Source organism: Heterodontus francisci, chromosome 22 (assembly GCF_036365525.1).
Source record: "Heterodontus francisci isolate sHetFra1 chromosome 22, sHetFra1.hap1, whole genome shotgun sequence".
NCBI classification, from domain to species: Eukaryota; Metazoa; Chordata; class Chondrichthyes; order Heterodontiformes; family Heterodontidae; genus Heterodontus; species Heterodontus francisci.
The window spans coordinates 49,058,416-49,075,595 of record NC_090392.1 but is presented as its reverse complement, the minus strand read 5'-3'; the positions used below and the strand labels follow the sequence as shown (position 1 = coordinate 49,075,595).

Here is a 17,180-nt window from a genome sequence, read left to right as displayed (position 1 = left end):
AGGATAGATGTAGAGAAGATGTTTTTCTAGCTGGGGAGATCAGAACTTGGGATCATAAGTAGTCATTAATAAATACAGTAGGGAATTCAGGAGAAACTTCTTTACTCAGAGAGTGTTTAGAATGTGGAACTCACTTCCACAAGGAGTAGTTGAGATGGATAGCATAGATACATTGAAGGGAAAGTCAGATCAACACATCAGGAAGAAAGGAATAGAAGGAAATCGCGGAAACTGTGTGGAGCATAAACACTAGCTTGGACCTGTTGGGCCAAATAGCCTATTTCTGTGTTGTAAACACTATGTAATACTACTCTGTAATATGATGTAATGAGGAGGAGGTAGGGACAGAGAATGGTGAATTTCAGAGCTGGATACAATCTTTGTGATGGACTGGATCTGATGTTTGAAACTCATCTCAGGATCAAACTGGACACCAAGGGTAAGATTTTAACTCGCAACCCATCCACTTGCACTGAGTTATAAACAGACCCTAAGGTTCAGGGTCTGCAGCTGTGAGTTGTATTAGGATAGGTGAGATGGAAAACCATAGTAGATCTGATAGGGGCTAGATTGTTGAAAGTGGAAGTGCAAGGTTGTTGAAGAAGTGGCAGAAGGTAGCAACATCCTGATGGATGGAGAGCCAGAAAAGAGGGACTGGGAGTTGGAGAGGGCATTGGAGGGCACTTCTATTTACACAGTTACATAGTGTCTACATCATTGGAACAGGCCACTTGGTGCAATTGAACAATGCCAGCATGTTTGCTCCACACAAGTTTCCATCCAGCCCTCTTCAACTATCCCTATCAACATATCATTCTATTTCTTTCTCTCTCATGTACATCTCTAGCTTCCCCTTAAATGCATCTATGCTATTCGTCTCAACTACTCCTTGTGGTAGCAAGTTCACATTTTAACCACTCTCTGGGTACAGAATTTCTCCTGAATTCCCTGTAGGATTTATGGATGACTAGCTATATTTGTGGCCCCTCGTTTTGGTATCCTAGAAATGGAAACATTTGCTTTACATCTATCCTATCAAACACTTTCTTAATCTTAAAGACCTTTATCAAGTCATCTCTCACCTTTCTCTTTTTTAGATGAAAGAACCCCAGTCTCTTCAGCCTTTCCTGACAAGTATATCCTCACAGTTCTGGTATCATCCTTGTGAATCGTTTTTGTGCCTTCTCTGATGTCTCTATATGATTTTTGTAATATGGAGTTCAGAACTGTGCACAGTACTCAAATGTAGTCTAACCAAGGATTAATATTCCAACATTTCTATTTTTCAATTCTATCCTCCAAAAATTAACCCAAGTGTTTGGTTTGCTTTTTTAATGACCTTATTAAATGGTGTCGCTACATTTAGTGCTTTGTACATCTGAACTCCTAGATCCCTCTGTTCCTCTGCACATTTAGACTCTTATTTATGTTCTTTACTGGGGCAGAGAGTTAGAGGGCTTAGAAATGGAAAGCAAGGAAAATAAAGAAGTCTTCAAAATGGTCTTGCCAGTGATATCAATGTGGGAGGTGGCAAGGTTGAGAGATATGAGTATAAAGAGCATAATTTCAAAGTTTGCAGATGACACAAAACTCAGAAATGTTGTAAATATTAAGGGGAATAATAACAGACTCCAGAACGAGACAGATACCTGGATTATAAAATTTAACACAGAGAAGAGTGAAGTAATGCATTTTGGTAGGAAGAATGAGGAGAGGCAATATATACTAAATGCTACAATTTTAACAGGAGTGCAGGAACAGAGAGGTCTAGGGTGTACGTGTACAAGTCTTTGAAACTGTCAGGACAAATTGGGACGGCTGTTACTAAAACATAAGGGATCCTTGGCTTTATAAACAAAGGCACAGAGCACAAAAGCAAGGGAGTTACGCTAAACCTTTATGAATCACTGGTTAGGCCCCATCAGGAATATTCAGGACCCCATGCTTTAGGAAGGGGGTCAAGGCCTTAGAGAGGGTGCAGAGGTTTACTTAAATGAGACCAGGGATGAGGGATGTCATTTATCTGGAGAGACTAGAAAAGCTGGTGATGGTCTCCTTAGAGCAGAGAAGGTTAAGCAGAGATTTAATAGAGGGGTTCATAATTATGAAGCATTTTTATAGAGTAAATGGGGAGAAACTGTTTCTAACAGCAGAAGGGAAATAACCAGAAGAGACAGAATTAAGGTAACTGACAAAAAAATTAACTCAACTATGAGGAGATGAACTTAACATTGTGGAGCTGAGTTCAACACTGAGATGATGAGCCCAGCAGGGTGAAGAGATGAACAAGGAAGTGAGAAGATTAATTTTTGATTCAAATGATGCTCTGAAGCTCACCCCAGATGATGGTAGTAACTTCACAAATGTTTGTTTAACTCCCTCCCATTGTCATGCTCAGTAACTCCTCCAACCCAGTTTACTCAATGACCAGGTCAGCACTGACTGCATAAACAAAATCAGTTGTAAGAGAGAGGTTAATGGTTAATAACTGAGCCGTTAATTGACAGAATTAAAAATATGATTCAAAGTTCATTTCAAAGAGGTATCAGGAACATTTCCTTACTCAGGGCTAAATGTTAGGAATAATCTGCCAAGTGAGGCAGTACAGATGCAAACATTGAACTGTTCAAAATGCAGTTGTTGCTGTGATAGGAGAGTAGGGTGCCGGAGAAATGGGTAGAACAGGGTTAGATTACCAGATGGTTAGAGTAACAGAGGATCAGAGTATTATTCAGTTAGGGTATCTAAGAGTTAGGTTATTAACTAGTTAGGACACCATATGGTTAGGGTGCCTGTAGGTTAAAGATACTAGATGGTTAGGATATGAGAGGATTAGGGTACTATCCAGTTAGCGTACTATTCAGTTAGGATACCAGACAGTTGAGATACTAGAGGATTTGTGTATTAGCTAGCTAGGAGATTAGAGATCAGGGTATCGGAAGGTTAGTGTACTAGCCAGTTAAGGTATGAGCCAGTTAGGGTACCAAAGGATTGTGATACTTGAGGGGCAAGTTTCCATGAGCCAAATGGCATTTCGAGTCCTTGTCTGTTTTTTGTTAACAATAATCAAAGACAAAAGATTCTCATCATCTTGAGCTGGACTAGATTTGAACCCACCTTCTTACCACTTCACACAGAAAGAGCAGCATACTTGTATATTTCATCCCCTGACCTTGCATCAGAGAGATCAAAGATTTTCCATCTCCCCTTTTGAGTTAGATTCAAATTAGTCTCAGGTTAAAGTCTAGTCCCTGCAAACAAAAGCCTTTGAATGGTGACCCCTGATGACAGCACAGCGTCATCCTCTTATCTCTAAGTACTAATTACTAATTACTAATTCAACAGAGTACTGTTACAGTCACTGTGACCTATATATTACTAGGTACAGGTTAAGTAGGTGTTGGGTGAGGGGGACAGAGTTTCAGACAGGAATTGACAGGATCACCGCCTGGAAACCAGCCTCTCACAGACTTGGCTTCCAGTCAAGCAGGGACAGCTCCAGAGCAGGCCACAGAAGCAGGCAGATCTGCTCCACAACCCCGAGGGTGTTCGATCCCTGGGGACATGGGGTCCAAACCCAACCCAGGATGGGGAGGGAGGGAGGCAGTTGGTGCTGGAGAGTCCAATTCCAAAAGGGGATCCAATCTCGGCACCAACCAGTGTCTCGATTGCAGGGAATCTGATCCCTGACTTGAGTGGGGCAATCCTGATGGGGGCCCAATCCTCAGCACTGGGGTGGGCCAATCTCAGGGATCTTTGTATGAGGGGGGATGTTCTAATGTGGGAGAGCTTGGAGGGCTAGGGAAAGTTCTCCTTGCTTCTCCTGGACCACAAGCAGTACTGTATAGGCCCTTCTCCCCAAAGCTGTCCTCACCGCCCTTGAGCTTTCAAATTTCCCGAGGCCCGGCTGCCCACTGTAAAATCTGCAAAGTCAATTTAATCAGAGGCTACCAGCCTTATTAAAATATTTAAAAGTCAACCTGCTCCACAGTGACGAGTTGGCTGCCCACCCCTTATCCCGTCTGGTGGCGAGTTGTCTGCCTGCCCCTTGTCCCGCCTCTGTTAAACACGGTAATAGGCGGGTTGGAGGAGGGGTGGGGTCAGGGTTCAGATTTTTTAAATTTTAACATCCATCCGGAACACAACCCATACATTTTTGACTGTTAAAATTCAGTCCTGCAATTCACACAGACTCCAGCTTAATCTACAACAGCAACATCTGAAGTAGTAATATAAATCACAGCAAGGCATTAGATCAGAATCTTTCATTTCCAGCCTATTCCATTTTAAGCTAGCATTCAAACAGCACTACTCCTAGACACCTTGCAAAAGTAAGATCTAAATTGTCACTTATGTACTGTCAGTGTTCATTACTATAAACTCCTAGGTTCCAGGAAGTAATTGAGTTTATCAAAGGTCCATCTTGCTCAGGCTGTGTCTTTTCTCCTAACAAATTGGGGCTTTTAGCAAGTCCAGGGAATGTGTTTATCTTTTGAGGAGGTTTGCATTGAGAGAATTTATAGCAATGAGCTTTCAAATAAAGTACAATCAAAATTCACCACAGCTAACATGAAAACACTTGCTCGTTAAAAAATAATTTTCTGATTCTTGAATCAAAGAAGTTGCAACATAGAGGAAGGTCATTCAACCCATCAAGCCATGGGCATTGTTAGCTCTTCATTTACAGATATCTACTCAATGGCCCACCCTTTCCCTATATCCCCGTTATATTCTTCCTTTTCCAATTTATCCTATGAACACTCCTCTGCAATGTTTTTTAGCACTCTGGTTATGGGAAACAGGTTGCCAAATGGCTACTACAGTTATAATTCAGGAAGCCAACTGTAAATGGGAAGAGGCACGACACTGGAATCCATCCCTTCCGCTGAGAACAGGCAATCCAATGGCTAGCTGTAAACTGGAATAAGTGGGAAAAGGGGTTAGATCAGTGCGCCCGGATCACACATAGTAGTGACAAATCTCCTTTCAATTTAACACTTAGACTGAATTGTCCTTTCAGAGGGACTAAATATGACAAATGGCTTTTTAAAAAAGTACATCAATAAATATATACACTTATAATTGTTAAGTGAACGCAGCAAACTCTGCCATGCAAATCAAGATTAACAAATGATAGAATGGACAGCATTTGGAAAATGAAGAGGCCTCCAACAGGTGTAAAGGCACCAAATGGATAACCCAAGAATCAACCTGTCTTAACACTAGAGTCACAGCAACGACAACAGTTCCTTTGGGATCAGTTGTTCTGCAGATACAGAATTTTCAACACAATTTCTGGGTTTCCCTCAGAAATCCTCTATTTCTTCGGATCAATCCAATAAACCCTCTCACTATCCAGTGCAGCCCCTGTGGGAAGATACCAGACTGGATAGAATCATAGAGTCATGGAATAGTACAGCACAGAAGGAGGGTTTTTGGCTCATCTGTGTCTTTTTGAAGAGCAATCCAGTTAGGGCCACTCTCCCACTCTTTCCCCATATCTCTGCAATTTCTTCTCAAGTATTTATCCAATTCCCTCTTGAAAGCTACCATTGAATCTGCTTCCACCACTCTATCAGACGGTATATTCTAAATCCTAAACTCATGTAAAAAAAAATTTCCTCATGTCACCTGTTTCTTTTTGCCAATCACCTTAAATCTGTGCCCTCTGGTTATTGACCCTTCAACCATTGCAAACAGATTTCTCTTTATTGACTCCATCTAAATCCTTCATGTTTTTTCCACTAATGTGTTCCTTTCCTGCCCTCTTCTCCTAAAGGGAGTGACTCTCACCACGATATGCTCTGGTTGCCCACAGTATTACCCAGCATTTACAGCACAGAAACAGATCATTTGGCCCAACTGGTCTATGCTGGTATTTATGCTTCACAAAAGCCTCCTCCCACACTACATCATCTCATCCTATCAACCATATCAGCATATCCTTTTATTCCTTTCTCCCTCACGTACTTATCCAGCTTCCTCTTAAATGCACAAAAGGTGGTGGAAGTTTGGAACTCGCTTCCGCAAGTCAAATGCTTGATCAAATGTTAATTCTAAATCTGATATTGATACAATTTTGTTAAACAAAATGTATTAAGGGATATGGGGCAAAGGTGAGTATACGGAGTCAGGTCACAGACCAGCCATGATCTTATTGAATGGCAGAATAGGCTTAAGGAGCAAAATGGTTTACTCCTGTTCCTATGTTCCTACATCCCTCCTAATATACATCCCACCTGTTATACTGTCTCCGATTATTACATCTGCCATATACACCTCACCCGATTTACACACTACCCATTATATACCATAACTGAAACACATGTCACCTGTTATACATCTGCCCGTCACACATCCCATCTGTTATACTTCGCCTGTTTTGCACCCGCCTAGTTTTCCTTTCCATTGAAGTCAGTGTATAACTGTAGAGAGACCAGGGATTGATCCTGTGGTCTATTGATCTGTATGGCTCAATCCCACAGGAAAATGCTCCCATTTCCTATTAAGCAACTGGAAAGAGTTTTGAGGAGATTTTAGCCAATGTTTTTAACCTGATTTTAAAGAAGAATATCGATGGCAGCGAGACATAGCTCTGCTCCCAACATTTATCTGTCTCCCTCCCTACAAGATTGCTCTCAAAACCAAGATTCCACCCCTACAGTAGCACAACTCTCATGGACCCTCGACAAAACAGCTGAGAAGCTGCCTACAGACCTAGGAGGTTATGCTTTCCTCTGCTGTGTAGACGAGTGGGGATTTTATTGGGGAAAAGGTCTATCCATTACCTGACCTCCCACAACCTCATTCCCAACTGAGCTGCTTTGGATCACCTTGAAGTTAATTTGTTAGGTTTTGAATGATTGACAGGGTAGTGTAGTTATGGTACTAGACTAGGAACCCAGAGACAAGTTGTGAATTGAATTCAAAAAATCTAGTAATTTGTGGCATGGGGATATACCACAAAAGCTGTCAGATTGTCATAAAACTAGAATCCTTCAGAGAAGGAAACCTGCCACCACTGCCCTGGTCTGACCTACACATGGTTGCAGTTGACTATTAATGCCCTCTGCAATGACCCAGCAAACTATTGTAGAAACAACGCTGAGGGAGAATCAAAAAGACAACCCAGCATCTTCTTAGAGGTGGGCAGTAAATGTGCCTCACTGGTGTCAGCCACATCTCAAAAATACAAAATAAAAAAATAATGGGAAAAAGAAGATAGCAGCTCCTGGGAAATCATTTTCAATTCTTCTGAAAGATTTCATACTCTACCTGGAGTTTTCACTTCTGAAGGATACCCTGTTGTCTTGTGATTGACAGCCAAAATACGGAAAGCATACAAGATCCTGGGGTCCATGCCCCCCAGCTTGTGACCTCTAATGGCAGGGTCGATAGCACTGGCGATGATCTGCCAGGGGTTGTATGGGTCGCTGACAAATTCCTCCAGTTTGGTCCTGCCATGAGCCCTAAGAGATCGGCGTGCGGCTCTCCTCTGTATCATAAAACCTGTTAAGTCACCGGAACCTCGAGTCATCCACTCCAGAACTACCTCCGTCCGCTGGCGGCCATATAGCAGCTTGCTGATGGTCACATTTGGGGGCGTTGGGTATTCTGTGAAGGATAGGGAGGAAAGCACATTGTTAGCATGACAACAGAATGTAGAGCCATCAAGCTTCATTCTGTAAAACACTTAGTTAAAACTGCTACAGAAGGAAAAACATACAGAGCCAGTAATACAATAGAGTACAGGAGCACAGTGGTTATGCTACTGGATAGTAATCCAGAGGCTTGGACTAATGATACATGAATTCAAATCACATCATCACAGCTGAGGAATTTAAATTCAGTTAATTGAAAAAGAATCTGGAATTAAAAAGCTAGCATCAGTATTGGTGACCATGAAACTACTGAATCATCGTAAATAATGTCCTTCAGGGAAGGAAATCTGTCGTCCTAACCCGGTCTGGCCTACATGTGACTCCAGATCTACAACAACGTGGTTGACTTTCAACTACCTGTGCAATGGCCTAGAAAACCACTCAATTATACTCAAGATCAATTAGGAATGGGCAATAAATGCCGGTCTGACCAGCGATACCTACATCCTGTGAATGAAGTTAAAAATTATAGAGGTTACAACACAATCAGGAGTGGCACATAAACAGGATATGACACAGCAGGAATGGGATAAATGTTGAAAATATATTATGCTCTCAATACCAATGCATTGAATTGACATGACAACAATCTACAAATGTCCCTTCCGACCCTCAAAGGTCAGTCCTATCGAGGGGGAGGGGCAGGTTAATAGTAAGGAAATTTAATAGATCTAAGAATTTCTTAGTTAAGAAATAAAAATGTACAAGAGCGTCCATCTCAGATAACCCAGGGGTGTGTGTGTGGTACATGTCATGGTGTGTGTGGTATACATGCACAAGCACACACCAATACATATACACACACTCACACAAACACACCTGTACACGCACATTGATATGTGTGCGCGCGTGCGGCCACACGTAAAAACATGTGAATTAGGAGCAGGAGTAGGCTGCTCGGCTTCAACAAGATCATGGCTCATCTGATTGTAACTTCAACTCCACATTCCCGCCTACCCCCAATAACCTTTCACCCCCTTGCTTATCAAGAATCTATCTATCTTTGCCTTAAAAACATTCAAATATTCCCTCTGCATCTCAGAGCTCTGCAATCTCTCACCGTTTAGATAATATGCTTCTTTTGTATTCTTCCTGCCAAAGTGGACAATTTCCCACTTTCCCACATTATACTCCATTTGCCAAATCTTTGCCCACTCACTTAACCTATCTATATCCCTTTGTAGGCTCCTTCTGTCCTCTTCACAACTTATTTTCCTACCTATCTTTGTGTCATCAGCAAATTTAGCAACCATACCTTCAGTCCCTTCATCCAAGTCATTTATGTAAATTGTAAAAGGTTGAGGCCCCAGCACTGATCCCTGTGGCACACGACTTGTTACAACTTGCCAACCAGAAAATGACCCATTTATGCCTACTCTCTGTTTCCTGTTAGCTAGCCAATCTTCTATCCATGCCAATATGTTACCCCTACACCATGAGCTTTTATCTTCTGCAATAAACTTTGATGTGGCACCTTATCAAATGCCTTCTGGAAATCTAGCTACAATACATCTACTGGTTCCCCTTTAACCACAGCACACATACACACACAATAAAAGGAACAGCTAAAGAGTTGGTCAATTCAAAACACGAATTGCCATGGTTACAATCACTAATGAGAGGCTCCTCACTATTCACATGGAGCTGGATGCTGACGGTGGAACTCCCCACCACGTTGCTTGCTGTGCACCAGTAGGTTCCATTGTCATGGTCTCCATCTGTTTCCCGAATGGTGAGGTTCGACCAGGAGACCTCCTGGTGTAGCTGGTACTTCTTGGGCATTAACCAGACGCTTTCATTCCTATTATTGTGCCAGATGATCTCCGTGGAAGGGTACGCTGTTTTAAGGATACAGGTCAGATGGACATCACTCCCCTCAAACACTGTCAGAGTGTTTTTCGGGGTGAGAAGATTGGGCGCCTCTGAAAGCGGGATAAACACAGAGGATTATAACTTTCAAGTAACATCTTCATTTTATTTCATAGAATCATAGAATCTAACAATTACTGGTTTCTGAACCTTTCATCACAGTGAACAGTTTGACTGATCTTCACCAATCTCTTTATAATATTGACAACCTCAATTAGGTTACCTCAAAATCACTATTTTATTTTACAGCAAACAAGCTCAGCATCCTCAATGTTTCCTCAATTTAGATCCTTGATCCCCAGAACCAGCTTGGTTGCTTGTCTCAGTTCAAGGACAGTATATTAACTACTCTCCTACATGATAACAGAAAAACTGAATTCAGGATAGAAGGCCGAAGATCAGTGAATATTTTTAAATTAAGAATCTTTGAGGAGAGACTCAGTACCTAGTCGGATGCTGCATGCCCTGCTTCTGGTCAAAGGATGTGTCGCTTGACAGATAAATTCCTTGCCACTATATGTTGGACTAGACTTTAGCACCTGATTGTTGATGGACCGTTCAGTATTACCCAAGAAACTGCCTCTCCAGTTCTTCCATTGCAGTGAAGCCTGTGGTAGGCCTCCTTCCCAACTACATGACAGCATGGTGTATTCCAAACTCTTCACAGCAGTAGCCGAGCATTTGGGTCTCCCTTCAGGCAACACTGAAAACATAAAAGAATTTTAAAACAAAATTAGACATTGAACAACGCATGGGTGAAAATGAGAACAAGAAAGTAATCTTGAGAGAGAAGCGAGTCCAAAAAATGTCCAGCTTGTAGTCATCTGAATCCCAAAATCGGACTTTCTTTATAATCATCTCCCCATTTTACGTGGGTTTACGTCTTAATTGATGTGCATTTCATGGCATATTCAACCTCTCAGGCCCAGAAATGAAACAATTTCAATTGTTGAGTCTCATTCATGCAATTAGTCAATTGCTGTTAGAGATTTGCAATATTTTTATTGCAACCTTTTACATTTTTCTTACTTTGCCTTTCTGTCTGTTTTCTCTCTCCCTCAGAATCAATCATTCTTTTCCCCTTTGTTTCTCTTTCTAGTCCAGATTTGACTCGACTTCAACCTCCTTCTCTGCATCCTCTGTCTCTTTCTCAATCCTCAAATCTCGTTGGTTAAGGAGATACAGTGTTTGTCCCACAGTTAACTAAAGTCCCAGATGCCCTGTTGATCTCACACTTCCAGCAAGTTATAGTGCAAAATTAATTGGAGCTGAAGTGCTCGGGATAAAGAATAACTGGCAGTCCTCGCAGTGAGATGCCCCACTCCAGTAAGATTTGACCCATTGTTGCAAAAAGAGTGCAAAAGCTTTATTTCATGCACATTTATCTCAGTGGGAGCTTTCTCTATACATTTTCATGGTATGCACATGTCTTTTTGCATGTTGGAGCTTTCGGGGATGAGTGGTTGGGTTTGGGCTAATAATATTTTTCATAATATTGGTGCAGGTTAAGGAAGCCTAGCGCCATCCCTGAGAGCACCATGGTGAGCACTTGCACTAGCTAGAATGACAAGGTGCTGTAGAAAAGAAAATCACACAGGGTCCCCAATCCTCATCATTAGCCAGTCATTCCTGCTGGCAAGTGAGCATTAGGTGAGGTCAGGATCAAAATCAACCATGACACTCCCAACAATCAAATAGACAGCAAGTGCCGGAGAGGGAAAAATAATTGGAGGTAGCTGGAGGATAAAGAGCAATGAACATATTCTACCCAAGCCAACAGTTATTAATCAGTTATACTCACAAGCAGTGGTTCTGCAGGACCAGTCTGCCCTCAGAGCTGGGTGAGAAGCTCGGCAGGAATAGGTACTGTTGTCTGAGGTCTCCCGTCCTGGCTTCACTCTTGAAATACTGGATTTTCCTTCTGCATCAATGCCATCCATTGCTGTATTAACCCACTGGAGAGTCGCTGGCGGGTCTCCACCTTCCCATGAGCACCACAAAGCTATATCCTGATTATCATTAACAGAAAGCACGGTGCAGATGGGCCTCCCAGCAGGCAGATCTATACATGGTATGAAGGACTGCAGGGGTTAGTAACTCAGTATATGAGCAATTGTAATGAACTAAAATGAACCTGGTCCTACCTTCACTGTTTCAGCCACCTCTTCCCATTTATAATTAGCCAGTGGGCTACCTGTTTCCAATAAGCAGGATCATGGAGCAACATCTAGTCAAAGTGAACAGTTCAAGGGGGACAAGAGGAATGTAGGAATTGGAGGAGGTAATTACTGTTTCAGAGAGATGTTTGCAGGCTGACCTAGAACTGAAAATTTACAAGCACCCAGCAATCTGTAAACTTCCCATTATCCGCAGCAATTAAACTCTAATTGGCCTCAGGCATCTGCTTGGTTAGACCCATTGATGTCTAAAGGGGTAGGTTTAAAAACAGACTTAAACTATGAATTGTGGCTTACATTCTACAGTGCTTCTGCCGTTGTGAAACTACAGAGCTTCTGACTTACCATGAGCAATGCCGAAGGAGATGTGCAAGTAAATTTCAACAGTTAACAGTCAGTCAGGCTAGTTGTTATTTTGAGGTGAATCTATGACTGTCAAGGAAAGTGTTCGTTTCAATTTCAAGGTATGTTGAAATAGGTTTTCTGTGGTGTTGAATTGGGAAAATGGAGAGAAGTTATGATTTTAAAGTATATAGCTAAGGAAAATCATGGACAAGAAATCTCACTGAAATATTCTCCTAATAACATCCAGCTCCATTCTGAAGGATTCAATGTTTTTGCCTCCAATACCCCACCTAGCAGCTTGTTTGAAACATTCATCACTCTTCAAGCACTCTTCAAGTAAGGTGTTCTTCCTAATATCTCTTTACGTACAAGGCCATGAAGAGCGCGGATACATGCTCTCGGGCTCCTTTACCTCACTGGGACTAATTGCCTGTTCCTGCAACATCTGAAGTTGAAGGCGCCAGCTAAGGCAGTTATCGGGAAAGATTTGCCCAAGAATACAGCTCTCCAAACCTTCTAAGGAGATTAATAATGGGGCAAAGGTGAATAGGATTAGTTTGCACAGCTTAATGCTACAAGAGCAACATGAGGGAGTGATCTTGATAGCACCAAATGATTCAATTTTTATGTCATGTACAATTCATACTTCAAAGGATTTATTCATTTGAATATACTAAGCCAGTCTTCGAATGCCTCAAAAGATCGCCTGTGGTGAGTCTCAGCTTCCTGGAGACATAGATAGAAAGAGGGTACAAAAACAAGAAATGCTGGAATCACTCAGCAGGTCTGGCAGCATCTGTGGAAAGAGAAGCAGAGTTAACGTTTCGGGTCAGTGACCCTTCTTCAGAACTGACAAATATTAGAGAAGTCACAGATTATAAGCAAGTGAGGTGGGGGTGAGGCAAGAGATAACAAAGGAGAAGGTGCAGATTGGACCAGGCCACATAGCTGACCAAAAGGTCACGGAGCAAAGGCAAACAATATGTTAATGGTGTGTTGAAAGACAAAGCATTAGTACAGATTAGGTGTGAATACACTGAATATTGAACAGCAGCAAGTGCAAACCTGAAAAAAAACCTGAAAAAAACAGTGGGTAAGCAAACTGAACAAACTAAGATGAAATGAAATAAATGCAAAAAAAGATTGCAAAAAATGTAAAAAAGAAAGTTAAAAAAAAGGAAGAAAAAATAACTAAAAATGAAAGTAAAGTGGGGGGCTGTCATGCTCTGAAATTATTGAACTCAATGTTCAGTCCAGCAGGCTGTAGTGTGCCTAATCGGTAGATGAGATGCTGTTCCTCGAGCTTGCGTTGATGTTCACTGGAACACTGCAGCAGCCTAGGACAGAGATGTGAGTATGAGAGCAGGGGGGAGTGTTGAAATGGCAAGCAACCGGAAGCTCAGGGTCCTGCTTGCGGACTGAGCGGAGATGTTCCGCAAAGCGGTCACCCAGTCTGCGCTTATAGAAAGAGGGTAACCTGATTCAAACTAATTGGGAATGTCCTAAGGTTGTCCATTTTGAGGAGTCAGTTAACAGGAGCATATAACCCCCTCCTTTTACTCTATATCAGGCATCCTGGGGGACCCCTCCTCAACAGTAAGCCCCTGATGTGAGTTATGGTGGCTGATCTTAGCCAAGGTGACGGCCAAGGGTACCACAGTTGGTATCACCCATGCGTCCTGTGCATTCTATTTTCAGGCTCTATTACCTGAACATTTTGAGCATGGTATTGCATTACTCCATGCCAGAGAATGGTCCTTTAATAGAGTTTGGTTGCTAAACAATTGGCTGAGAATAAAATGAAAACATCACAATTTTTCAGCAAAGCACTGCAGAAGCCATTGCCCTGAATTGTACTTGCAATGCAAAGAAGATTATCCCAATTGTGCAAACTGCCCCTATAATTTTCTAGTTTCGTTATGAATTAGTGTAGAACATTGCTCTAATATATTGACAGCAGTTTACACAGCAAATGTTTATTAATCTCACCTTATTGGCTTAAAAAATCTGCAAGTTTGTCAAGAAATATTGGAATTTATGGCAAAATCAAAGGCAGAAAAACAGTTCAGGATAAGAAAAGTTTATTGTAGCAAAAATAATGAGATTAAATTGTACTCACAGTAGACAGTGAGTACGATGCTGCTCTTAGTCCTGGCGTTGAGAACTGTGTTGTGCGCAAGGCACATGTAGGTTCCTGTTTGACTTCGGGCAATTCGCTCAATGACAAACTGCTGTCCCGCATAGATTTGTGAATTATTGTGGAACCAGATGTACTGGCTGGGTGGATTGGAAGAAGCTGAACAGGTCATGGAGACTGTCTCCTGCTCAATGGCTGAATAACCCACGGAGTTGAGAGCGTAAGGAGTAACATTGATGGCTGGCTGATCAGGACCATCTTGAAAAAAAAAACAAGGTGAGCCAACTTCACTTTAGAGCTTACATCTTGCTGAATACCACAATTGTATTTTTGCATGCAACATCACTGACTAATACTGGGTAATGAAAACAAGGCTGATTGCAGCAATTATTCTCTTGGCACTGACCCTTGCCAATGGGAGCATGGGTTGTAGAATTTTCCCAATAGTGTCAAAAAAACTTGCTTTTACATTTTTTTTTTAATTCATTCGGGGGATGTGGGTGTCGCTGACTATGACATTTATTGCCCATCCCAAATTGCCCTTGAGAAGGTGGTGGTGAGCTGCCTTCTTGAATCGCTGCAGTCCTTGGGGGTGTAGGAAGGGAGTTCCGGGATTTTGACCCAGCGACAGTGAAGGAGGGGTGATTATAGTTCCAAGTCAGGATGGTGTGTAGCTTGGAGGGAAACTTGCAGATGGTGGTGTTCCCATGCATCTGCTGCCCTTATCCTTCTAGGCTGCGGGGTTGGAAGGTGCTGTCGAAGGAGCCTTGGTGAGCTGCACCAAGATGGTACACACTGCTGCCACTGTGTATCGGTGGTGGAGGGAATGAACGTTGAAGGTGGTGGATGGGGTGCCAATCAAGCGGGCTGCTTTGTCCTGGATGGTGTTGAGCTGCTTGAGTGTTGTTGGAGCTGCACTCATCCAGGCAAGTAGAGAGTATTCCATCACACTCCTGACTTGTGCCTTGTAGATGGTGGACAGGCATTGGGGAGTCAGGAGGTGAGTTACCTGCCACAGGATTCCCAGCCTCTGACCTGCTGTTGTAGCCACAGCACTTACGTGGCTGGTCCAGTTCAGCTTCTAGTCAATGGTAGCCCCCAGGATGTTGATAGTGGGGGATTTAGCGATGGTAATGCCATTGAACATCAAGGGGAGATGGTTAGATTCTCTCTTGTTGGAGATGGTCATTGCCTGGCATTTATGAGCCCAAGCCTAGATGTTGTCCAGGTCTTGTTGCATAGGGACATGGGCTGCTTCAGTATCTGAGGAGTTGTGAATGGTGTTGAACATTGAGCAATCATCAGTGAACATCCCCTTCTGATGGAGCAAAGTTTATTGATGAAGCAGCTGAAGATGGTTGAGCCTAGGGCACTACCCTGAGGAACTCCTGCAGCAATGTCCTGGGACTGAGATGATTGACCTCCAACAACCACAACCATCTTCCTTTGTGCTAGGTATGTCTCCAACCAGTAGAGAGTTTTCCCGATTCCCATTGACTCCAGTTTTGCCTGGGCTCCTTGATGTCAAGGGCAGTCACTCTCACCTCATGGCTAGAGTTCAGCTCTTTTCTCCATGTTTGGACCAGGGCTGTAATGAGGTCAGGAGCTGAGTGGCCCTGGCTGAACCCAAACTGAGCACGTTATTGCTGAGCAAGTGCCACTTGATAGCACTGATGACGATTCCTTCCATCACTTTTCTGATGATTGGGAGTAGACTGATGGGGCGGTAATTGGCCAGGTTGAATTTCTCCTGCTTTTTGTGCACAGGACATACCAGGGCAACATTCCACATTAGATACCAGTGTTGTAGCTGTACTGGAACAGCTTGGCTAGTTCTGGAGCACAAGTCTTCAGTACTTGAGTTCTGAAGAAGGGTCACTGACCTGAAACATTAACTCTGCTTCTGTCTCCTCAGATGCTGCCAGACTTGCTGAGTATTTCCAGCATTTCTTCAGTACTATTAGAGTCATAGAGAGATACAGCACTGAAACAGGCCCTTCGGCCCACCGAGTCTGTGCCAACCATCAACCACCCATTTTTACTAATCCTACATTAATCCCATATTCCCTACCACATCCCCACCTACTACCTACCAATTTACAATGGCCAATTTACCTACCAACCTGCAAGTTTTTGGCTGTGGGAGGAAACCAGAGAACCCGGCAGAAACCCACACAGTCACAGGGAGAACTTGCAAACTCCACTCAGGCGGTACCCAGAACCGAATCCAGTTCACTGGAGCTGTGAGGCTGCAGTGCTAACCACTACGCCACTGTGCCACCCTATTGCTGGAATGTTGTCAGGGCCAATAGCTTTTGCAGTCTCCAGTGCCTTCAGCCATTTCTTGATATCACGTGGAGTGAATCGGATTGGCTGAAGACTGGCATCTGTGGTGCTGGGAACCTCAGGAGGAGGCCGAGATGGATCATCCACTCAGCACTTCTGGCTGAAGATAGATGCAAATGCTTCAGCCTTGTCTTTTGTACTGATGTGCTCAGCTCCCCCATCATTAAGGATGGGGATGTTTGTGGAGGCCCCTCCTCCTGTCAGTTGTTTAATTGTCCAGAACCATTCACGACTGAATGTAGCAGGACTGCAGAGCTTAGATCTGATCCGTTGGTTGTGGGATTGCTTAGCCCTGTCTATTCCATGCCGCTTCTGCTGTTTGACATGCAAGTAGTCCTGGGTTATAGCTTCACCAGGCTGACACCTCATTTTTAGGTATGCCTGTTGCTGCTCCTGGCATGTCCTCCTGCACACTTCATTGAACCAGGGTTGGTCTCCTGGCTTGATGGTAATGGTAGAGTGAGGGATATGTTGAGCCATGAGGTTACAGATTGTGGTTGAATACAATTTTGCTGCTGCTAATGGCCCACATTGCCTCATGGATGGCCAGTTTTCAGTTGCTAGATTTGTTCAAAATCTATCCCATTTAGCACAGTGGTAGTGCCACACAACATGATGGTGGGTATCCTCAGTGTGAAGATGGGA

General features: G+C 43.0%; 1 protein-coding gene across 1 annotated transcript in view; it reads right to left on the bottom strand.

The window, feature by feature from the left end:
- LOC137381560 (V-set and immunoglobulin domain-containing protein 10-like 2) overlaps positions 1–17,180 on the bottom strand; it is a 33,567-nt gene that overhangs the window by 9,780 nt on the left and 6,607 nt on the right. The window contains exons 4-9 of the mRNA XM_068054254.1: positions 14,172–14,447; positions 11,332–11,592; positions 9,976–10,233; positions 9,293–9,583; positions 7,487–7,614; positions 7,276–7,444 (exon numbers count right to left, since the gene is read on the bottom strand). Coding sequence (XP_067910355.1) covers positions 7,276–7,444; positions 7,487–7,614; positions 9,293–9,583; positions 9,976–10,233; positions 11,332–11,592; positions 14,172–14,447 — 1,383 coding nt within the window. The remainder of the gene's footprint in view (positions 1–7,275; positions 7,445–7,486; positions 7,615–9,292; positions 9,584–9,975; positions 10,234–11,331; positions 11,593–14,171; positions 14,448–17,180) is intronic.